This window comes from Oncorhynchus masou, chromosome 24, assembly GCF_036934945.1.
Source record: "Oncorhynchus masou masou isolate Uvic2021 chromosome 24, UVic_Omas_1.1, whole genome shotgun sequence".
Taxonomy (NCBI): domain Eukaryota; kingdom Metazoa; phylum Chordata; class Actinopteri; order Salmoniformes; family Salmonidae; genus Oncorhynchus; species Oncorhynchus masou.
In genome coordinates, this window is record NC_088235.1 from 71,182,489 (window position 1) to 71,206,944 (window position 24,456).

At 46.9% G+C, this 24,456-nt stretch overlaps 2 protein-coding genes across 4 annotated transcripts; one reads left to right on the forward strand and one right to left on the reverse strand.

Moving 5' to 3' along the window:
- Positions 1-93: 93 nt before the first annotated feature.
- On the reverse strand, positions 94-10,205 carry LOC135512557 (TGF-beta-activated kinase 1 and MAP3K7-binding protein 3-like). Of its 3 annotated transcripts, none has more exons than XM_064934705.1 (7): positions 9,989-10,204; positions 8,737-8,911; positions 5,982-7,332; positions 5,651-5,811; positions 5,155-5,248; positions 4,947-5,030; positions 94-990 (listed from the first exon to the last, which is right to left on the reverse strand). In XM_064934705.1, exons 2-7 carry the CDS (start codon positions 8,836-8,838, stop codon positions 842-844), a joined length of 1,941 nt encoding a protein of 646 aa, XP_064790777.1. In that variant the 5' UTR covers positions 8,839-8,911; positions 9,989-10,204; the 3' UTR covers positions 94-841. The 3 variants fall into 3 exon arrangements, with proteins under 3 accessions (XP_064790777.1, XP_064790779.1, XP_064790778.1); XM_064934706.1 differs by lacking the exon at positions 94-990 and adding an exon at positions 2,724-3,928 and having other exon boundaries at positions 9,989-10,205; XM_064934707.1 differs by lacking the exon at positions 8,737-8,911.
- Positions 10,206-11,013: 808 nt separating this feature from the next.
- On the forward strand, positions 11,014-17,703 carry LOC135511426 (uncharacterized). The gene is made up of 5 exons (XM_064932935.1): positions 11,014-11,082; positions 12,005-12,375; positions 12,610-12,942; positions 13,297-13,363; positions 17,698-17,703. The coding sequence occupies exons 1-5, from the start codon at positions 11,014-11,016 to the stop codon at positions 17,701-17,703; spliced, it is 846 nt and encodes a 281-aa protein (XP_064789007.1).
- Positions 17,704-24,456: the final 6,753 nt, after the last annotated feature.

Here is a 24,456-nt window from a genome sequence, read left to right on the forward strand (position 1 = left end):
CAAAAGGGGGGCAACCACGTCAGAGCAAGCAGTAGTGCATTAAATGAAATGCCACTAAACTACAGGAAAGATATTCCAGGCGTAAAGCATCCGTCACATAGAATCAGCTCCTTTATTAAGTACAGCAACTTGAGGCATTTGCACGGGGAAATCTTTTTTTTTGCACAGGGAAATCTTTTTTTAAAACATGGAATACAGTGTGGGCATAATATGCATAAAAGTACCAGGAATATATTCGTATGCAAGCCTCTTTAGTGTTCTTCATTCGATGAAAGGAGCTCTTGGTACAGAGCTGATACAGTGTATAATCTACATTAGGATTAGTTCATCAGACCCTTTCTTTATGCAATTGCATTGTCCCACTGCCAGAGAGTGCAGCCCTGGTCATTTTGTAAGGGAAAGAACGTCCGCCCGTCGGTGGGGTTTGGGAATGGGCTCAGTCGTGTAAACAGGACAATCTCATTCATTCTGCAACGGAATGTTCACCGGATAAACCACGCCGCCTCCTCCGTATTCTAAAAACAACACTCCATTGGCTTTTCTGTAGCTACGGCCACTGTCCACACAGCTAGTCCCTCCCCTTTGGGTTGCCATGGGAATAGTCTCCTGCTGTCCTCATCCTGGGAAAATGTTTGGAGACCAGGGTCAAAGTGCATGGGGGAATTCCTCTAATGAGACAAAAGGAGTGGGTGGGGGGGGGCTCTTCCTCAACAGGTGAGAAGGGCTTACATATAGATTGACAGGGAAGGAGGGTCATTACACAAGAACATGGGCAGAGGAGTTTACAGGAAAAGGAAGTAAGGAGGGGGGGGGGGGGGGGCGGACTACTGTCCGGAACGGTTCAGGTGTAGCGCGGCATTTCGCACTGTTCACAGCGGTTGAGTGCAGGGTGGTTGAGGAAGGTGCATTCTTCACAGCTCCACTGGGCTCCTTCAAAGTCCTCGTCCCTCTGGAGCCCCGCGACAGCAGGCTTGGGGTTCCGCTCCCCCTCTGGTAGAGGGGCACACATACAGGCTTAGCGTCATTAACAAAGAACATACAGTGCATTCGGAAAGTATTCAGACCCCTTGGCTTTTTCCACATTTTGTTACTTTACAGCCGTATTCTAAAAATGGATTAAATCGTATTTTTCCCCTCAATCTACACACAATACCCCATAATGACAAAGCAAAAACAAGAGTAGAAATGTGTGTAAAAAAATAATATTTTTTAAAATCACATAAGTATTCAGACCCATTAATCAGTACTTTGTTGAAGCACCTTTCGCAGCGATTACAGCCTCGATTCTTCTTAGGTATGACGCTACAAGCTTGGCACACCTGTATTTGAGAGGCTTCTCCCATTCTAATCTGCAGATCCTCTGTCAGGTTGGAAGGGGAGCGTCGCTGCACAACTATTTTCAGGTCTCCAGAGATGTTTGATTGGGTTCACTCAAAGACATTGAGACTTGTCCCAAAGCCACTCCTGCATTGTCTTGGCTGTGTGCTTAGGGTTGTTGTCTTGTTGGAAGGTGAACCTTTACCTCAGTCAGAAGTCCTGAGTACTCAAGCAGGTTTTCATCAAGGATCTCTCCATACTTTGCGCCGTTCATCTTTCCTTTGATCCTGACTAGTCTCCCAGTGCCTGCCACTTAAAAACATCCCCACAGCATGATGCTGCCACCACCACCATAGATCACCGTAGGGGTGGTGCCATGATTCCTGGCATTCAGGCCAAAGAGTTCCATCAGACCAGAGAATCTTGTTTCTCATGATCTGAGTCCTATAGGTGCCCTTTGGCAAACTCCAAGCGGGTTGTCGTGTGCCTTTTACTGAGAAATGGCTTCCGCCTGGCCACTACCATTAAGGCCTGATTGGTGGAGTACTGCAGAGATGGTTGTCCTTCTGGAAGTTTCTCGGTTCTCTTTTTTACTTTTAATAAATTTGCAGACATTTCTAAAAACTTATTTTTGCTTTGCCATTATGGGGTATTGGGTGTAGATTGATGAGGAAAATGTTTTTATTTAATCAATTTTAGATTAAGGCTGTATCGTAACAAAATGTGGAAAAAATCAAGTGGTCTGAACAATTTCCGAATGCACTGTATACAGTCTTAGCATTAGTAATGGGTGGGTGGGGGGGGGGAGGAATAAAATGATTGATAGTTATACTGAACCAAAATTTAAATATGCAACAATTTCAAAGATTTTACCGAGTTACAGTCCATAAATCAGCCAAATTAAATACCTTCATTAGGCCCTTATCTATGGATTTCACATGACTGGGAATACAGATATGAATCTTTCGGTTACAGAGACCTTAAAAGAAAATGGGCCTCACAACGGACCTCAGGATCTCATCACGATATTTCTGTGCATTCAAATTGCCATCGATAAAATGCAATTGGTGTTCGTAGCTTATGCCTGCCCATACCATAACCCCACCGCCACCATGGGGCACTCAGTTCATCAGCAACAGCTCGGGTGGACATTCCTGCAGTCAGCATGCCAATTGCACACTCCCTCAAAACGTGAGACATCTGTGGCATTGGTTTGTGTGACAAAAGTGAACATTTTAGAGTGGCCTTTATTGTCCCCAGAACAAGGTGCACCCGTGTAATGATCATGCTGTTTAAAATCAGCTTCTTGATATGCCACACCAATCAGGTTGATGGATTATCTTGGCAAGGGAGAAATGCTCCCTAACAGTGACGTAAAAACATGAGAAATACGCTTTGAGCATATGGAAAATGTCGAGATATTTATTTTTTTAGCTCAGCTCATGAAACACTTTACACATTGCGGTAAACATTTTTTCACTGTACATACTGCAATATTATTTTGGGACGATAATATATAGATACTCGACTCCAAATAAATATAAATATATATAAATATACACACTTCTCTTTTTTTCTACTTCAGTACTTCAGCTGTTCCTGCCCCCAAAACTCCTGTATGTTTCATCCTATAGCTTGTTCTCAATCGTGAGCAAGCATGTTTTCAGCACTTTAATTTCCTTAACCAAAACATGTTGTTTTCTCAGCAATATGCTTAGAATATTAAATTGCAATACATATAGAATTGTAAGAATCGTAATACATATCGCATCGGCACCTAAATATGGTGATAATATTGTCTCGTGAGGTCCTTGGCGATTCCCAGCTCTACTTAGTATCGCACCAACAAACACAGCAGATACCATAAGTCTTACAGATGAGGTAAACTGGGGCGTTAGGAAAACAGTTTTTTTATTTTATAGACGCTACACCGCATTTTGCCGGCAGGAGAAGACAACAAGCCACTTTATCAAGTGTTCTCGGGCATGAGAACGCGCAACAGAATCTTGTCAACTGAACCAGCGTAATTTTATTCTGAGCAGCGCGAACCTCACACGAAACCGCACTGCTCACCCACTGGTTTCATCTAAATGAAGAGGCGGGTCTCGCCCTCTGCAAAACTGGCGTGACCGGTTCATCATCACAGTACCAAACATAACAGGGGAGGAACATTTTTTTTAAAGTCCTTCCAATGGGATGTTAACAGAGGGCCTAACTCAGTGTTCAGCAAGGATCCCATCGGCATTCATGGCAAGCGCAGGGGTGTCGACCACACTGGTGTCATGGCTAGATGCATAACCTGCTCCTTTATCATACTACTGTCATATACAGGATCAAATTGCCACAATCCTTCCACTGCTATAGCTAGTGTGGTAGTGGTGAGCCTTCTGGTGCAAAATGGCTGTCGTATATCACCAACGACGGTGAGACTATTTAGTGGCGAATAAGGTGAGTTAACCCAAAATTACAATATCAAGCACGAAATTAAATTAATGTCATTACACCACACACACACACACACCAATCATACAAACACACGGCACCATTTTAAGACCTGTCTGAGAAGGAAATGCTTTCAAAAACATTTGGAGAATGTCCACACAGGGAGTCTCTGCAACACATAAATAAATCAACAAAAGGCACGGTCACTCGATCATTTATCACATTTGGTCTACTGATAGGGAGTGATCAGAGAGAATGAGGAAAAAACTAAAACAAGCAATATTCTGTAAAATGTAATACAAGGCATTATAAAAAAAAAAAGGCTCATACATGCATAAAACAAGTTATAAAGAGCTAGGCTATACCGCAGAGGGGAAACCTGCTGTTCAAACAATAACAAACAGTCACCCCACCACTGTTTTCCTAAACAGCTGAGGTACGGGGCTGGAGAAATGGAACCACTCTCAAACTCAAGAGATATAGATGCAAGGACTGACCATCCATGAAACCAAAATTATAGTTTTAACCATGTTTTGAGGCTATACAGCAGTGCTGCCCAACCCTCTTCCTGGAGATCTACCGTCCTATGGATTCTCAGTCCAACTCTAATGTAACACACCTGATTCTAGTAATTAGCTGCTCAACAAGACCTTAACTAGCTGAATCAAAACTGCTAAATTAGGGTTGGTCTGAAATCCTACAGGACAGTAGACCTCCAGGAAGAGGGTTGGTCTGAAATCCTACAGGACAGTAGACCTCCAGAAAGAGGGTTGGTCTGAAATCCTACAGGACAGTAGACCTCCAGGAAGAGGGTTGGTCTGAAATCCTACAAGACAGTAGACCTCCAGGAAGAGGGTTGGTTTGAATTCCTGCATGACAAGTAGTCCTCCAGGAAGAGGGTTGGTCTGAAATCCTACAGGACAGTAGACCTCCAGGAAGAGGGTTGGGCAGCCCTGTTGTACAGTGTTGGTTTACGAGAAAAACAAGCTTCTATTTTGGCTCTGGATGGGGTACGACAGTTTAACGAAGATCATGAAGCATTTACAATTTATATTATTCAAGAAACAGAGGGCATATATAAATCATTTAAGTCCAAAAACTGGATGTACCAACCACAGATTGCCTCTTTAAAAAGAAAGTCCTACCAATGTTTACAGTGGTACAACAGACGACATCCTGTTTCTCACCTTTTCTTCCTGGCTTGGGCGGTACCACCGGACCGGTCTGAATGTTCTTATAAAAGTTGTTCTCGGCTTGCGGATCAAACTTCCCTGATGACAAATTACACAACTCATACAGCATCTGTTATTTGACACCTGAATGTGTGCTCTTGTACATATTGCATCTTCAAACGCCTGTTTGTGTGTTTCTGTGTGTGTGTGTGTGTGTGTGTACCTAGAGACTGCAGAAGGTCCGTCTCCTTCAGGGTACAGTCAACATCTATTTGTAGCTGTCTGTTCAGACTGCGTAACCGGGTCATCTCTTCAGGCTGGAACAGCCGCAGAACACCGGTGGGTTGGACGATACCAAAAAAATACAAATGTAGACAACTCTGCATTGAGACAACTCTATACCCTGCATTGATTTACTGTTTGTATACAAATTTCACAGAAATATACACATATACATATAATAAATATATTTTTTTTTATACATGTATGTAACTAATGTGCGTGTGTTTGTATGTGTGCCTTCAAACGTGTTTGTGTGCCGAAGCATTCATTTGTGTGCAAAAAAGAAAAAAACATGTTAAGTACTATGCCTTCAAAAGGAGTGTGTATATGCGTGCACATGATCATGCATTTAAACCTCACCGATATATGTGTTTAGGGGCCTATGCAATCACATCTGCGTGTTGCTCCCCCCGTATGTGTGTGTGTGTCCCTCTTACCCGGGGGATGAGGCTGGTGCTGTTGACTCGCCTGAAGCGTCTCTGGAGAGCGTCGTACTCCATGTCGTTGACGTCTGCCTTCAGCTGCTCCAGCTTCTGCCTCTCCATCAGCAGCTCCTTCAGCAGACGCTCCATCCGGGCCCTCTGGTGCAGCAGGAGAGCTGGGGGACACAGTGGTGGGAAGACAGGGCTTCAAACAGGTGGGAACGGGTCGGGAGGTGGGCCGGATACGGCATGCGGAAGTGCAGGAACGTATACATCTATGGCTCTGTGAGCGCGCGCACACACACACACACACACACACGCGTATCCGTTCATAAGCCGTGCTTACCCTGGGTGTAAGCGTAGTCGTCGGAGCCCGAGCTGGAGCGGCGCGGCATGCGGTTGGCGATGTGGCTGACGATGTTACCGGGCAGGGCTGAGATGGGCAGGATGGGTGCCGGGGCCAGCGCGTGATGCTCCCCCTGGTCCACCATGTTGAGCAGAGATTCAGGAGAGGAGGCCACTGGAGGGGAACCTGAGAGCGGCCTCTGCTGCTGGGCCTGGCCTGGGGACACTTTGATCTTAAAGGTGTAGCCCGCCTGGCTGCCTGGCTGGGGTGAGGAAGTGGGACGAGGCCGCGCGGGGCACTGGTGCAGGTATACCCCGGGGTGGAAGGTGGCAGAGCTCCCCCCGCTCAGGCTGAGGCCCCGCTGGGGTGAGCTGGGCGAGGGGCTGGTAGCCATGTAGAGAGTCTGTCCCGGGGGGCAGTGCACGGGGGAGTTGCTGCGGGGCCGCGGGCCCTCCAGGGTGATCTCAATCTGGTTCTTCAGGGAGCTCTTGGGCAGGTACGGCCGGTAGATGGGCTGCTGCTGCTGTTGCTGCTGGTGGTGGTAGGGCATGCTGGCCAAGGTGGGAGGGCTGATGGGCAGGAAGACATGGGTCTGCTGGTGCTGGGGTTGGTGGGGTTGGTGCTGCACCTGCTGTTGGGGCTGCACCTGCTGTTGGGGCTGCACCTGATGTTGGGGCTGCACCTGATGTTGGGGCTGCACCTGATGTTGGGGCTGCACCTGATGTTGGGGCTGCACCTGATGTTGGGGCGAGCTATACGGGGACTGGTAGGTGGGAGTGGTGTAGGGCGAGGGCTGATACACAGGCTGCCCGGACTGCCCAGACGAGGGCCAGGGGGAGGGCTGTGGGCTCTGGGAGGGCCGGATGTAGAGGGCATTACCGCCACTGTTGCCATAGTGACCGGCAGGGATCTGCAGGGCCTGGGGGGCGTTGGGCAGGTTCTGGGACAGAGTGACAGTGATAGGGTTCATGGTGTAGCGAGGAACAGGCGAGTAGGTAGGGGACCTTCCCTGCACGGGAGGCGGAGTGGGGGTGCTGGCCGTGCGCCCCCCGTGGTCATTCATGAAGAAGGGGGTGTACCCCAGCGAGGGGGCTATGGTGGCGGGGGCCGAGAGGGGCTCCGTGAAGCCGACGCGCTGGGGCTCCATGGAACCGTCACTGGAGCTGTGCACCAGGGAGCGCCCGCCTCCGCTTTCCTTGCCCACCTCCGAGGGGGGGTAGCCCCCGAGCTGGATGTGCAGCATGTGGTTCCGGCTCAGGCGGGCCTCCTCCGGACTTTGGTACTCCCCATAGAGGTATCTGTTACTCTCCTGAGCCAGCAGGTGACAGCATATATCCAGGTTATTGTTGTTCTGGAGGAGGAAAGGAGACAGGATACAAGGTTCAGTGATGGGGCCCAGACTGATGTTGTAGTTCTATAGGGGTCACTGGTCTGTCGATTTACAGTAGAAAAACAGAGGCATGCAAACTTCCTGTCAATGTCAACTGTCAATGTTAAAAAAAAAGAAGTTTAACTCTTTATTCTCCCAAATTTCATGGTATCCAATTGGTAGTTACAGCCCACTACAGGAGCGCGAAGGGACAAGAACATCCCTTCCGGCCAAACCCTCCCCTAACCCGGACAACCCCGGGCCAATTGTGCACCACCCCATGGGTCTCCCGGTCGTGGCCGACAGCGACAGAGCCTGGACTCGAACCAGGATCTCTAGTGGCACAGCTAGAACTGCGATTGCAGTATGCCACTCGGGAGGCGATGTTCAACTTCATATATAGGCATACATGTATAAGCCTAGATCCATGAAGCAGCATACAGGCATTTCAATGAGAGAATCAGTGCATGTTTGTAGCCTGAGTGAGCCCCAAATGGCACCCTAATTCCCTATGCAGTACACTGGCCTTAAATGGGCCCAACCTAGGTTGACTTCAAAGCGTTTCCACTGCCTCCGGAAATGATAAATTATATAATGTTGCTAGGCAGCCAATATGTGACTGCAGCTGGCTTCTAGCTAGCGAGATGTTGAAGAATGAAATTCCCCCTGTAACTAACATTACTCCTGCCAGTGCCAGCCAGACTCAGAGCCATGTATTTAGCTCGCTGACATTAGCGTTGTCGTTAGATTACAAGGCTAGCTAGCTTAATTCCTACCTCTCATGCCATGGTCTATTAGCTAGCTAGCTAGCTATCCAAGCAAACCAGATGACAGCTAGCTAGCTTTCGATAGAGCCTGGCCAGCTAAAATACCTGTTCGCTTCTTTAGACTGATTTGCTAGCTAATGTTAGGTAGCTAGCTAGCATTGAGGGTTCTGTTCTCATAAAGGTTATTGTTTAGTGCATAAATTAATAAAGGATACAGCTATGGTGGTAATTTGTTTCATGTCTAACTACTGCAGTACTGCTTGTCCATGTGCTCAGAAGAGCTAGCTAAACGTTTTGTCTGCATCCAGCAGTGATCAGCTTGGTGGTTGCATGGTAACAGCATCACCAACCCGAATTCTAATCGAACTGGCACCAGTTGTGAAACTGGGCTGTGCTGGCTCGGATTTCCTTAGATCTAGCTCGAAGTTGAGAATTCCATTCGAGCCAGCTCGAATTTGGCCCTAATTTTAAGAGCCAGTGGCAACAGGGCTTAAATGTTAACTTTTGACCAGGGTCCATATGGCCCTGGCCAAAGTAATACACTATAGGGAATAAGGTGTCATTTGGGACACACACTATTATTGTGTGTGCTCATAGCTGTCTGGCTACGGTAGCATACCTGCAGAAGGCACTGGGACACTACTCCCTCTGGGATCTCGGGGAAGCGCTGCTTGAGGTCCTGCAGGATGTGATAGTCTAACTGAGGGCCTCCCTGCGCCATCCTGAGCCCACAGAGAGAGTCACTGAGCTCACAGCCTTGAACGCTGCTGCTGCACCTGTGCTCTTCTCATCCTCTACATGCACACACACACACACACAATCATGAAAAACTCGAAACAATCTGCAGTCGTCATTGCATCACATCGGCCCAGCCACACACCAGACAACATTAAAAGTCTGCGCCTCTGCCGCCAGATCAGTGCTTTAAATAGCAACAAGGGTTAGAGGATGTGCTTACAAACGGAAGGAGGCTTTTTGTCAGCGGTTCCTCTGCAGAAACAATGTAATTAGGCGACACATATGTTACGGACAGTTTATGGGCCCTAATGACCAGACAGACAGGCCGATAAAGCAGCAAGGAGAGGTTAGCCGGGCTAAAACTGGTCAATAACCCCATCGACACTTCACACAGCCGACGGGTTTGGCTGCAACAGACAGGCATGGTATCTGTCTCGTGTGATAGTTTAGTCATCTCACTGCACCAAGCAACGACCTAAAACCCAAGACAGCTTGCTACCTAGCTAGAGAACACATCAACGTCTGTGGCATTTTAGCCATCTAAGTTACCTAACGTTATCCCTCTACAGTGGATAATAGTGATCCGACTCATAATTTCTGGTCAATCCTGCTATAGCGTCAACTGACAAACGTCACGTTAGTTGTTCTTATAGGTCTTAGCGCGTTAGCTAGCTAGCGTTACTTACAAGGAAGACAAAAACAAATTAATGTTAAATGGCTGACAACCTAAACTAAATAGCCCGCCGTCCACATACTAAATTAGCTAAGTAACTAGAGTAGCCAGCTAGCTGGCCAACGAAACTAGTTGGCTACCTACTATTGTCGTTTTTGGATAAGCGCGTTAACTAGACAAATAGGATGCGTATGTTGATTGCTAACGTTAGCTAGCTAGCAACCACCAAGTATCGACACAAAACAAATCTTTGGTATCGAGTTAAAGAGATTAGCTAATGTTAACGTTGATATCGTTAGCGGACAACTTCTTCCTAAACGCCGTTGACCAGAAAGGCACACACCAACGAGTAATCTGACATAGAGAAGCTGTTAACGTAGCTAGCCAGCGAATGTATAGGTGTTAGCTAGCAAGCTCACAATGTATCGAAACCAAGATTTAGTTAGCTACTTCGACTTACCATGAGCTTACTCACTCCTGTCATGGACCATTATAGCTACAGTTTCAGAGAAAGCCCATCGATCTGATATTTTCCGAAAGTGGCAGACGAATATATATTTCACTCTTGATAGATAAAGCGATTGTGTTTCATTCCAAGACAAGGCCGTCGTCTCCACGTACGAAATTGAATCTATCGCGATAAATGTAAGCCTTTCGGAGCAGGAAGTGGTCTAAATCTAAGTTGTTGGTACTGCGCATGCTTGTCTTTTGCGCCCCGTACAGTAGAGCCCCCCTTCTTTCCTTAATACAAATGTAGATGTGGTTTAAGTACAGTAATAACTGTATGTGAGGCGAATCCTATTATGTGTAATTTGATATATCCTCTTACGAGGGACACACGCATTTCGTCCATCCACAATAACATCTGTTAAATATGTGTATGTGATCAATACAATCTGATTTGACAAGGGAAGGGCGTCATGATGAGTTAGGTTATTATCGGACACAGTCCAGCCAGTGTAGGCCAAGCATGCCCAGGTATTGTAGGCTATAGCATATAGGCCCTGGGTCATTATATTTCTTAGGCCTATTGATTGCATATTGGAAAGGTTGTTCCATCTATGTGTTACAAATATGCTATAACAATTCAATGCACAAAAATTATGCAAGACACTCCTCTTTTTAAGTCAATATTCCCTAATTGATTGCCTGCCCCGAAGACACATTTATTGACAGTTATCAAATACCTCAAAAGTTGAATTAATCATTTCAAAAACGAGTTAATAAAAAATGGTATTATAGTTAGAAAGTCCATAGTTGTACGGCGTCATGTCGGCTGATGCTGTGGTTACCATGTAACGGGACTGGAGTCTTTTACGCAACAATGTGGACCAATGTCATGAACATGGGCCTACAAAATCCTACGCCACAATTAATGAAGTTATAGGCTATGCTAAAAGCAAAGTGTCATGAAACGACATATTAAATGTTGTGCGAAAGAAGAACAGGATCGACTTTCAACTGCACATTTATTGGAGGTCGGCGATGACTGTGTTGATTACTATGATCAAACAGAGAGCAATGACGGAGTCGGTGCCTGGTCGCAAGATGCATGTAGTTACAGGATTGATATTAGCACCAAGGGCAAACTGTCCAGAAAAATAATTTCATATCAGAGAAGAGAGTGTGCAGAGAATACATGTGATGTCATATCGCAATTTCAGCATTACAACGACCCTGAGCGGTTCATTGAACAATACAGAAGAGACAGATTGCGCCGTTTCCCCTGTCACACACATATCCCTACACATCCGGGGACATGGGTGGTGCTGAAAAGCTGCGAGGAAGAGCCCTTCGATTTTACCATGCCACCAATCAGAGGTAAAAACAACAGCGCTACTGGAGACTACTCGGAGCAACAATATTTACTTACATCCGAAAAAAGAGACACGTTTTCCAAACACAAACAGACGGATGAATGTAAAAAGTTATCTTCTGCATGGTAAGCAAAAAGGCTACTTTCAGTCTGATGATGTGAACTTTTAGATGCGTGCTCAAAAGTGATATTTCCAAATAGGCTACACTTTATTCTAGAAAGCCTGAAATACACGTCATAGGCAAAAGACAGATGTAAATGTCACACCAAAATTGATAGGATTCTCTTCTATTCTATTATGTCGAGTTTTGGTTGATACAGATTAGAGCCAGCGAAAGTCTGTCCATGCGAAATTAATTAATTACTAAAAAACATGCCACTGTTCCTGAGTTCAGGAAAAACTCTGATTTCCCAACAGTGTTCAAGATGATGAAATGCTCTGTTTTACCTGCCACGCTATGCTAAGGTCATTTCAAGTGAGTTAACCAACATCTAAGTTTTACCTTCCCAGTTTACTTCCACACCAGAATGATTGATATTGCTCAACAATACATTGAATGCTCTGTAGAACCATGAGATTGAATCTGGAGACCTTGGTTACGTCCCAAATGGTCCCCTATTCCTCTACCTATACTTGATCTCTTTTTCCATTCATCTCAGAATTGTGGAGACAAGGAGCTGTCCTACTATGAGCCAAATGGCACAGTCTACTCACCTATCAACAACATGGGCATCAAGCTGCTGACAGTGCAACAAACACACACCTCGTTGGACGCCTTGCGGAGGAACCAGCGACTCAGGAGCAGCGCTGTCATCAGGAGGCACCCACGAGCTAATAAGAGTGCCACCATAGGGGACATCTCCCTGTCAACATTCAAAAACAATGTGGTGTGGTGTAACGGCTATCGAGAGACCTCTTCCATGCAGGCCGCCGCTCTCCCTGATGTTCCCAGTTCTTCATCCAAGAAAGGAAACAATAAGGCTAATCCTTTTACGGTCAAAGGGTTGAGAAGACTCCCTCCAAGTCAGAAGTAAGTCCTGCAAAAGACAATGCCAGAGTTGAGCTCTTAAGAGTGAAGCTCTAAATTGTTCTTTAAAGCACATCCGTTCATTTTTTTTTTAACAGTTTTCCCAACTGGGATAATAAAGGGATTGATTGATTGCCTGTGATTGATGTGTTTATGTGGGGGAACCTAGATCTTCAGTTTTATGAGAACAGAAGTGATGTGCAGGATGAATATGTCTGTCTGTGTGGGACGTTGCAGTGGGACCAGGTCTGGCCGCTCCTTTCCCGAGTCATCTCCTCCCAGGGGGAGATCCATCAACCCAGGCACCCAGCTCTCCTCCACCACCCCCCTACCTCCATCGCACCCCTGGAAGTCCAGCTCTCCTCCACCACCCCCCTACCTCCATCGCACCCCTGGAAGTCCAGCTCTCCTCCACCACCCCCCTACCTCCATCGCACCCCTGGAAGTCCAGCTCTCCTCCACCACCCCCCTACCTCCATCGCACCCCTGGAAGTCCAGCTCTACATGCTACCGGACCCCTCCACAGTTGGCACCCACAAAGCCCCTGGTGGTCCAACAGAGGAAAAAGAGGTCAGTCATGTCAATGCAAAGTAACAGCCAGACTATGACCTGATAACCAGGGTTTGGGGATCAAGGCTATTTCTATATCATGTTGACTCATGTTGATTCAGAAAATACCAAATTGAGATTTAATTCAGGTACACCTTACTTCAAGCATGCAGGTATAAGACCTTATGATCTGGTTATAAGGCATTGTAACTTGTCACGAGTATGTATGATCCCATTATAATATGTTATTATCATCTCATAATGATTGTGACTAAATAACAGCCATTTGTGAGTATTATAGCATTATAGATTGCATTGACATTGTGGAGGACTTTATGTTGTATTGTATTAACCTGAATGTCTTTCTCTCCACAGATGGTGCCCTCTCCAAGACGGTGAGAGGGTTGGCTTTGCAGAGATTTTGTTGAAACAGAGGATAATGGTATTACATTAAATGCAGTTACATTTTCTATGCTAATTCGTATCATACGGACTCTTTGTTCCTTGTCCTAAAAGTAATACATAGGAAAAGTTATAATTGTGTTCAATTGTGAAATGTGTTACCTTCTATGTACTGTGTAATGAATTCCCTTTACAAAAAAACAGGTGCACTGCCAGCTTTATCCATCACCACTAGAGGGCAGCGGTGACTGTTACTAAAGTTTTGGATCGTGAATTATTATAGTAGGTAATAAGAACTTCCACTTGTTTCCCTCAAAATCGAAAAAATGAGGGGTACACGTGAAGATGAGTAACTCAACATTTGTTTTGATATGTATATTTCCAACGAGAATGGATAAATTATGGAACAGAAGATTTGCATATATTTAAACAGGAGAATGGTGTGAAAACATAACAATCCCAGTTTACTGATGAATGGTGAACCTGATTCTATGTTGGCATAACATTACTACTACACTGTATTGGCCATTGAGTTCACAGTTGACAAGTGTCTACTGAATTATATCAGCACATAAATAAAAGAAGATGGTCTACAATATAAGATCGCGACAGAATCTCAGGTTACCAAAATTGCTCACGCTTTTCAAATGGGTAAACCAGAGTCAATCGATGATCCAGATCAGAGCTGTGGATCATGGAAAAGTTATTTGTAATTGATAAGTCAACTGCTCTGCTTCTGGGCACTTGGTCACCGAGCCAGGTCTCACTTGTCATGGGCCTAAATATAGCCAGTGGCTGTTAACTGATAGTACTGACATTATACAGTGCCTTTGGAAAGTACTCAGACCCCTTGACTTTTTCACATTTTGTTACGTTACAGCCTTATTCAAAAATGGAGGGGGGAAAACCTCAGCAGTCTACACACGATACCCCATAATGACAAAGCAAAAACATTTTTTTTTAAATTAGCAAATGTATCAAAATAAAAACTGAAATACCTTACTTAATAAGTATTCAGACCCTTTGCTATGAGACTCGAAATTGAGCTCAGGTGCATCCTGTTTCCATTGATCATCCTTGAGATGTTGCGACAACATGATTGGAGTCCACCTGTGGTAAATTCAATTGATTGGACATGATTTGGAAAGGCACACACCTACCTATATAAGGTCCCCCACAGTTGACAGTGCATGTCAGAGTAAAAACCAAGCTGAGTTTGAAGGAATTGTCCGTAGAGCTCTGAAACAGGATTGCGTTGAGGCACAGATCCGGGGAAGGGTACCAAAACATTTCTACAGCATTGAAGGTCCCCAAGAACACAGTGGCCTCCATCATTCTTAAATGTAAGAAGTTTGGTTGGAACCACCAAGACTCTCCCTAGAGGTGGCCGCTCTGCCAAACTGAGCAATTGGGGAGAAGGGCCTTGGTCATGGAGGTGACCAAGAATCCAATTGTCACTCTGACAGAGTTCGAGAGTTCCTCTGTGGAAATGGGAAAACCTTCCAAAAGGACAACCATCTCTGCAGCACTCCACCAATCAGGACCTTATGGTAGAGTGTCCAGACAGAAGCCATTTCTCAGTAAAAGGCACATGACAGCCCTCTTGGAGTTTGCCAAAAGGCACCTAAAGACTAGGACCATGAGAAACAAGATTCTCTGGTCTTATGAAACCAATATTGAACTATTTGACCTGAATGCCAAGCGTCACTTCTGGAGGAAACCTGGCACCATCCCTACAGTGAAGCATGGTGGTGACAGCATCATGCTGTGCGGATGTTTTACAGCGGCAGAGACTAGGAGACTTGTCAGGATTGAGGCAAAGATGAACAGAGCAAAGTACATAGAAATCCTTGATGAAAACCTGCTCCAGAGCGCTGAGGACCACAGACTGGGGTAAAGTTTCACCTTCCAACAGGACAACGACCCTAAGCACACAGCCAAGACAACGCAGGAGTAGCTTCTGGACAAGACTCTGAATGTCCTTAAATAGCCCAGCCAGAGCCCGGACTTGAACCCGATCGAACATGTCTAGAGAGACCTGAAAATATCTGTGCAGCAACGCTCCTCATCCAACCTGACAGAGCTTGAGAGGATCTGCAGAGAAGAATGGGGAAACTCTCCAAATACTGGTGTGCCAAGCTTGCAGAGTCATTCCCAAGAAGGTTGTAATCGCTGCCAAAGGTGCTTCAACAAAGTACTGACTAAAGGGTCTGAATACTGTGAATGTAAATGTAATGTTTACGTTTTTTATTTGTAATAAATTAGCAAACATTTCTAAAATCCAGTTTTTGCTTCGTCATTATGGAGTATTGTGTGTAGACTGATTAGGGGGAAAAACAATTGTATCAATTTTAGAATAAGGCTGTAACCTAACAACATTTAGAAAAAGTCAAGTGGTCTGATTACTTTCTGAAGGCTTTGTATCTACTTACAGAGACATCTAGAGGAAACAGAGGTCTTTTTTGTCCCACCATGCAAATCATTGGAACCAGATTTCACCCTTGTGCCCTGTTCAAAAATGTGCCCAAGATTTGTCTGGAAGGATCTGGAATGGCAGAAAAGTTTCCCCAGAAGAATCTTGAATTCTCATTTTTCGTGTCTCTCAATAATATGGTTTACATTAACAAGGCTATGTAGGCACAAACTAATAATAAAATTAAAAAAGACACAAAAAAAGACTATTCCATTGCAACTATTCCATAACTTGTTACTCTGTTGTGGAAAGGTTTATAGTCCTTAAATGATAGCAATAATCCAATGTGATCTCCTGTAGGCTCTCTATGCTAGCAGAAACTTAACCAGAGACTTACACCTGTCATATAGTGGCCTCTCACCTGTCAAGTCCCCCTGCAGCTGAGCTCACACACACCACAGCTGGGACTCTGTGACCTTCCCCTGAAACAGCACCTTCCCATCGATGTTGTAGTGGCCATAATGTAGTTCAGTGGAGCACAGCACCAATCTCTGGACTCCTGTAAAAAATGGTCTACAGTAGTGGACCTCTACACATCCTGCCTTTAAAGCGGCAATCAGCAGTTGAAACAATAACAAAACGTTCTCCCCGTTCCCATTTTGGTAAAAAGCTGAGGGATAGGGCTGGAGAAATGTATCCACTCTCAAATTCATAGGCAGCGCTATGGATGCAATGACTGACCGTCCGCGATATCAACATTTTCGTTTTAAATATGTTTTGAGGCTAAACAGTGTTTGTTTACATTTACTGTGTATAACAACATTAGAGCAAAACAAGTTATAATAAGCCGTATTCTTCAAGAATCGATGGGTAATATTATTAATTTACAAGTCCAAAAATGGATGTAGCAACTTCAGGTTACCCCTTTAAAGGGAGAAGTCTAATGACAGTAAGTCCCCAATCCCAGTAGCAAAAATTCAACAGAAATTACTTGATTTGCTCTCTATGTTTGTGTTTGGGGGGAGGATCTTATCTTGCCAACTCAAAAGCAGGACACTTGTCTGTGTGCCACCACAGTTAACCGCACGGACAAGGCAGCTCCTGGAAAGGAGAGGCCACACCAGGTCACGGGGTCATGACATGCCGACCATGTCGGAAGACACTAGTCCAGTCTGATACTGCTGCCACGCAGTCAGATCTGCCACCAGTTGGCAGCTTTCATCCACAACTTTCATCTCGTTTTACACACGTGTATGTGTTGTCTGTTTCAGCAGATGAGCCAATTATAGATAGGCAAGCTACTCATCGATACAGACATCTCTCTTATGTTGTTTTCACATAAAGACACCCTGATGTAGTGGTCTATCTTGTGAGACAAGATATACCAATATGTTGAGGGAAAAGCAATGTACATATGTAATGTATCTTAGCTTGGGTATCCTTTTGGCAGGGGTATCATATTATTTCACACTTACCAATTAAAGTGAATTAAATTATTACGGTAGTGGCCATCACTAGACCAGTGCCTCTGACCCAGCATAGTGAAAGTCTTTACGAGACGTTCCACTCCAGGGCTGGACAGACATAGGGGTGTGTGGGCCGTACCATTCTGAGGCTGGTCGAAGGGGTGCTTGGCCGTGCCACAGCAGCTGAGGCTCAGGCCTGGCCTGATTCAAGCGACCTGTCGCCAGACTTGATTAGTTCCCACAGCTGTGGGGCTATATAAGGCAGTCTTCTTGTTGTCCCTGATGCCTTGAGGGTCTCTGGTTGGGACCAATACCATTCAGTCTTGGGATTCAAGGAACTGACTCCACCGTTCACACTACCCTCTGCCCCAAGAGAGGAGGTGGATGGATGAGGTGGGGTGAACACTAGAGAGCAGCTGTATGACGCTGGCACCCGTTGCTTTTTTCACATCATAGTAATCCGTGCTCTTGAAACACTATTTGGTGTGTCCCCAGCTTTGACGAAATAACTTCTTCAGTGGACCTGTGTCAAAGACAGGCCCCACAACTCCCCAGTGTCCTTCTTCTCTGTAACCTGAGCAAAGTCTCACTGTATCCTATCTGTCAAGTCAACGATTTAAAATCTTACATCGTAGTATACAGTAGGCCGATTACAGTGTGTCTTTTATACTGACTGTGACCTGTAGCACTGGTGATGCATGCTGGTCTGGCTGAGTGATGCATGCTGGTCTGGCTCTCAGGTTTCAGTTCCGGACATTAGCCGGAGAGTTGACTCTTGGCATGCTGGTGGCTTTCCCAAAGACCGGTACACTCTTAAAACCATCTCAGTAACTGAGTGAAAATTGTAACATTGTCATATTTCTTTGCATATTTACTGACGACATTGACATCAATGTCTCTGAGTTATTGGGGTTTCTTCCCATTCCATAACTCTATAAAAATCACTGCTTATGAGAATGTAATGCACACATCTGCATTTAGACCAGAAAGGAATGACATTCCTTTTTGATGAAACATTTATTTTTCAATGTGTGACTGATGTCCTTCCCTTCATGCTAATTTGTTTGAAGGCCCAATTTCAATTCATGATGTGCGTGTTTTGAACAGTACTTCAAATCAAATTTTATTAGTCACATGCTTCGAATACAACACAATCCTTACTTACAAGCCCCTAATCAACAATACAGTTAAAAAAATATGAATAAGAATAAGAAATAAAAGGAATAAGTAATTAAAGAGCAGCAGTAAAATAACAATAGCGAGACTATATACAGGGGGTACCGGTACAGACTCAATGTGCGGGGGCACTGGTTAGTCGAGATAATTGAGGTAATATGTACATGTAGATGTACATGTACATCATTAACAACAGAGAGTAGCAGCGGCGTAAAAGAGGGAGTGGGGGGGGGGGGGCAATGCAAATAACCAGGGTAGCCATTTGATTAGATGTTCAGAAGGCTTATGGCTTGGAAGTAGAAGCTGTTTAGAAGCCTCTTGGACCTAGACTTGTCGCTCCGGTACCGCTTGCCGTGCAGTAGCAGAGAGAACAGTCTATGACTAGGGTGGCTGCAGTCTTTGGCAATTTTTAGGGCTTTCCTCTGACACCGCCTGGTATAGAGGTCCTGGATGGTAGGAAGCTTGGCCACAGTGAAGTACTGGGCCATACGCACTGTCTCGTCGTTGTCAGTGATAAGGCCTACCACTGTTGTGTCATCGGCAAACCTAATGATGGTGTTGGAGTCGTGCCTGGCCATGCAGTCATGAGTGAACATGGAGTACAGGAGGGGACTGAGCACGCACCCCTGAGGGGCCCCTGTGTTGAGGATCAGCATGGCGTATAATGTATTTTATTTCACCTTTATTTAACCAGGTAGGCCAGTTGAGAACAATTTCTCATTTACAAATGCGACCTGGCCAAGATAAAGCAAAGCTGTGCATCAAAAACAACACATGGGATAGACATATGTACAGTCATTAACACAATATAAATATCTATATAAAGTGTGTGCAAATGTTGTAAGATTAGGGAGGTAAGGCAATAAATAGGCCATAGTGGCAAAATACACTGCTCAAAAAAATAAAGGGAACACTTAAACAACACAATGTAACTCCAAGTCAATCACACTTCTATGAAGTCAAACTGTCCACTTAGGAAGCAACACTGATTGACAATACATTTCACATGCTGTTGTGCAAATGGAATAGACAACAGGTGGAAATTATAGGCAATTAGCAAGACACCCCCAATAAAGGAGTGGTTCTGCAGGTGGGGACCACAGACCACTTCTCAGTTCCTATGCTTCCTGGCTGATGTTTTGTCACTTTTGAATGCTGGCAGTGCTTTCACTCTAGTGATAGCATGAGACGGAGTCTACAACCCATACAAGTGAATCAGGTTGTGCAGCTCATCCAGGATGGAACATCAATGCGAGCTGTGGCAAGAAGGTTTGTTGTGTCTGTCAGCGTAGTGTCCAGAGCATGGAGGCACTACCAAGAGACAGGACAGTACATCAGGAGACGTGGAGGAGGCCGTAGGAGGGCAACAACCCAGCAGCAGGACCGCTACCTCCGCCTTTGTGCAAGGAGGAGCACTGCCAGAGTCCTGCAAAATGACCTCCAGCAGGCAACAAATGAGCATGTGTCTGCTCAAATGGTCAGAAACAGACTCCATGAGGGTGGTATGAGGGCCCGACGTCCACAGGTGGGGGTTGCGCTTACAGCCCAACACCGTGCAGGACGTTTGGCATTTGCCAGAGAACACCAAGATTGGCAAATTCGCCACTGGCGCCCTGTGCTCTTCACAGATGAAAGCAGGTTCACACTGAGCACGTGACAGAGTCTGGAGACGCCGTGGAGAACGTTCTGCTGCCTGCAACATCCTCCAGCATGACCGGTTTGGTGGTGGGTCAGTCATGGTGTGGGGTGGCATTTCTTTGGGGGGCCGCACAGCCAGAGGTAGCCTGACTGCCATTAGGTACCGAGATGAGATCCTCAGACCCCCTGTGAGAACATATGCTGGTGCGGTTGGCCCTGGGTTCCTCCTAATGCAAGACAATGCTAGACCTCATGTGGCTGGAGTGTGTCAGCAGTTCCTGCAAGAGGAAGGCATTGATGCTATGGACTGGCCCGCCCGTTCCCCAGATCTGAATCCAATTGAGCACATCTGGGACATCATGTCTCGCTCCATCCACCAGCGCCACATTGCACCACAGACTGTCCAGGAGTTGGCGGATGCTTTAGTCCAGGTCTGGGAGGAGATCCCTGAGGAGACCATCCGCCACCACATCAGGAGCATGCCCAGGCGTTGTAGGGAGATCATACAGGCACGTGGAGGCCACACACACTACTGAGCCTAATTTTGACTTGTTTTAAGGACATTACATCAAAGTTGGATCAGCCTGTAGTGTGGTTTTCCACTTTAATTTTGAGTGTGACTCCAAATCCAGACCTCCATGGGTTGATAAATTTGATTTCCATTGATCATTTTTGTGTGATTTTGTTGTCAGCACATTCAACTATGTAAAGAAAAAGTATTTAATAAGAATATTTCATTCATTCAGATCTAGGATGTGTTATTTTAGTGTTCCCTTTATTTATATTTACATGCATTAACACTGGAGTGATAGATGTGCAGATGATGATGTGCAAGTAGAGATACAGGGTGCAAAAGAGCAATAAAATAACAATATAGGGATGAGGAAGTTGGGTGGGCTATTTACAGATTGGCAGTGTACAGGTGCAGTGATCGGTAAGCTGCTATGACAGCTGATGCTTATAGTTAGTAAGTTAGTAAGTCTCCAGTTACCTACCCTTACCACCTGGGGGCGGCCCGTCAGGAAGTCCAGGATCCAGTTGCAGACGGAGGTGTTTAGTCCCTGCGTCCTGAGGGCAATATGGTGTTGAACGCTGAGCTGTAGTCAATGAATAGCATTCTCACATATGTGCTCCTTTTGTCCAGGTGGGAAAGGGCAGTGTGGAGTGCAATAGAGATTGCATCATCTGTGGATCTGTTAGGGCGGTATGCAAATTGGAATGGATCTAGGGTTTCTGGGATAATGGTGTTGATGTGAGCTATGACCAACCTTTCAAAGCACTTCATGGCTACAGACGTGAGTGCTACGGGTCGGTAGTCATTTAGGCATGTTACCTTAGTGTTCTTGGGCACAGGGACTATGGTGGTATGCTTAAAACATGTTGGTATCACAGACTCAGACAGGGAGAGGTTGAAAATGTCAGTGAAGACACTTGACCGTTTGGTCAGCGCATGCTCGCAGTAAACGTCCTGGTAATCCATTTGGCCCTGCGGCCTTGTGAATGTTGACCTGTTTAAAAGGTCTTACTCACATTAGCTGCAGAGAGCGGGATGACACAGTCGTCAGAACAGCTGGTGCTCTCATGCATGTTTCAGTGTTATTTTCCTCTATGCGAGCATAGAAGTAGTTTAGCTCGTCTGGTTGGCTTGTGTCACTGGGCAGCTCTCGGCTGCCCGATTTGATCTTAGTTCTGTATTGACGCTTTGCCTGTTTGATGGTTCGTTGGAGGGCATACCAGGATTTCTTATAAGCTTCCGGGTTAGAGTTTCTTGAAAGTGGCAGCTCTTGTCACGGTTTTCTGTAGGTGAAAGAGAGTCGGACCAAAATGCAGCGTGTCAATTGCGATCCATGTTTAATAAAACTGAAGAAACACGAAACAACTACAAAACAAACAAACGTAACAAGAAAACCGAAACAGCCTAATACTTGTGCAAACTAGCACACGACAGACATAAGGAAAAAAGAACAATCACCCACAAAACCCAACACCAAACAGGCGACCTAAATATGGTTCCCAATCAGAGACAATGACTAACACCTGCCTCTGATTGAGAACCATATCAGGCCAAACACTGGAACAGACAAACTAGACACACAACATAGAATGCCCACTCAGATCACACCCTGACCAAACAAAACATATAAACATACAAAGCAAACTATGGTCAGGGTGTGACAAACTACCCCCAAGGGGCGGACTCCGGCCGCAAAACCTGAACCTATTGGGGAGGGTCTGGGTGGGCATCTGTCTGCGGTGGCGGCTCTGGTGCTGGACGTGGCCCCCACTTCACCATAGTCTTTGTCCGCCACCTTGTCCGCTTCCTTGTCCTCCTAACTACGGCGACCCTACTACATAACTCCACTGGACTGAGGGGCAGCTCGGGACAGAGGGGCAGCTGGGGACAGAGGGGCAGCTCGGGACAGAGGGGCTCTTCAGACTCCGGCAGCAGCGCCGGACAGGCGGGAGACTCCAGCAGCAGCGCCGGACAGGCGGGAGACTCCGGCAGCAACGGCGGACAGGCGGGAGACTCCGGCAGCAGCGCCGGACAGGCGGGAGACTCCGGCAGCAGCGCCGGACAGGCGCGAGACTCCGGCAGCACAGGAGAGGAGGAAGGCTCTGGCAGCGCTGGAGAGGCGAGGCGCACTGTAGGCCTGATGCGTGGTGCTGGCACTGGTGGTACTGGGCCGAGGACACGCACAGGAAGCCTGGTGTGGGGAGCTGCCACCGGAGGGCTGGTGTGTGGAGGTGGTACTGGGTAGACCGGACCGTGCAGGCGCACTGGAGCTCTTGAGCACCGAGCCTGCCCACCTTACCTGGTTGAATACTCCCGGTCGCTCTGCCAGTGCGGCGAGGTGGAATAGCCCGCACTGGGCTATGCAGGCGAACCGGGGACACCGTACGCAAGGCTGGTGCCATGTAAGCCGGCCCAAGGAGACGCACTGGGGACCAAATGCGTAGAGCCAGCTTCATGGCATTTGGCTCGACGCTCACTCTAGCCCGGCCGATACGCAGAGCTGGAACATACCGCACAGGGCTATGCACCCGCACCGGGGACACCGTGCGCACCACAGCATAACACGGTGCCTGCCCGGTCTCTCTAGGTAACCACAGGAAGTTGACGCAGGTCTCCCACCTGGCTTCGCCATACTTCCTGTGACCCTCCCCCCCAAGACATTTTTGGGGCTGACTCTCGGGCTTCCATCCGCGTCGCCGTGCTGCCTCCTCATAGCAGCGCCTCTCCGCTTTCCCCGCCTCCAGCTCTTCTTTGGGGCGGCGATATTCTCCTGGCTGTGCCCAGGGTCCTTAACCGTCCAGTTCGTCCTCCCATGTCCATTCCTCTTTAAGCTGCACCTTGGTATGGCTACACTCCCCTGGTTTAGCCCAGGGTCCTCTCCCATCGAGGATTTCTTCCCAAGTCCAGAAGTCCTTATTACGCTGCTCCTGCTGCTGCCCGTTACCACGCCGCTTGGTCCTGTTGTGGTGGGTGATTGTCCTTTTTTCCTTATGTCTGTCGTGTGCTAGTTTGCACCAGTATTAGGCTGTTTCGGTTTTCTTGTTACGTTTGTTTGTTTTGTAGTTGTTTCGTGTTTCTTCAGTTTTATTAAACATGGATCGCAATAGACACGCCGCATTTTGGTCCGACTCTCTTTCACCTACAGTAGAGTCTGGCTGACTGGCAGATCTGGAAGAGTCTGGCAGACTGGCAGATCTGGAAGAGTCTGGCAGACTGGCAGATCTGGAAGAGAGTCTGGCTGACTGGCAGATCTGGAAGAGTCTGGCTGACTGGCAGATCTGGAAGAGTCTGGCTGACTGGCAGATCTGGAAGAGTCTGGCTGTCTGGCAGATCTGGAAGAGTCTGGCTGACTGGCAGATCTGGAAGAGTCTGGCTGACTGGCGGATCTGGAAGAGTCTGGCTGACTGGCGGATCTGGAAGAGTCTGGCTGACTGGCGGATCTGGAAGAGTCTGGCTGACTGGCGGATCTGGAAGAGTCTGGCTGACTGGCGGATCTGGAAGAGTCTGGCTGACTGGCGGATCTGGAAGAGTCTGGCTGACTGGCGGATCCTGGCAGTCTGACGGCTCTGGCTGCTTCATGCTGACTGACGGCTCTGGCTGCTCCATGCTGACTGGCAGCTCTGGCTGCTCCATGCAGATTGACAGCTCTGGCGGCTTTTTGCAGACTGGCAGCTCAGGCTGCCCCGAACAGGCAGGAGGCTCCGGCAGCGCTGGAGAGGAGAAAGGCTCTGATAGCGCTGAACAGGCGGGAGACTCCGACAGCGCAGGAGAGAAGAAAGGCTCCGACAGCGCAGGAGAGGCGAGGCGCACTGTAGGCCTGATGCGTGGTGCTGGCACTAGTGGTATTGGGCCAAAGACACGCACAGGAAGCCTGGTGCGGGGAGCTGCTACCGGAGGGCTGGGGTGTAGAGGTGGTACTGGATAGA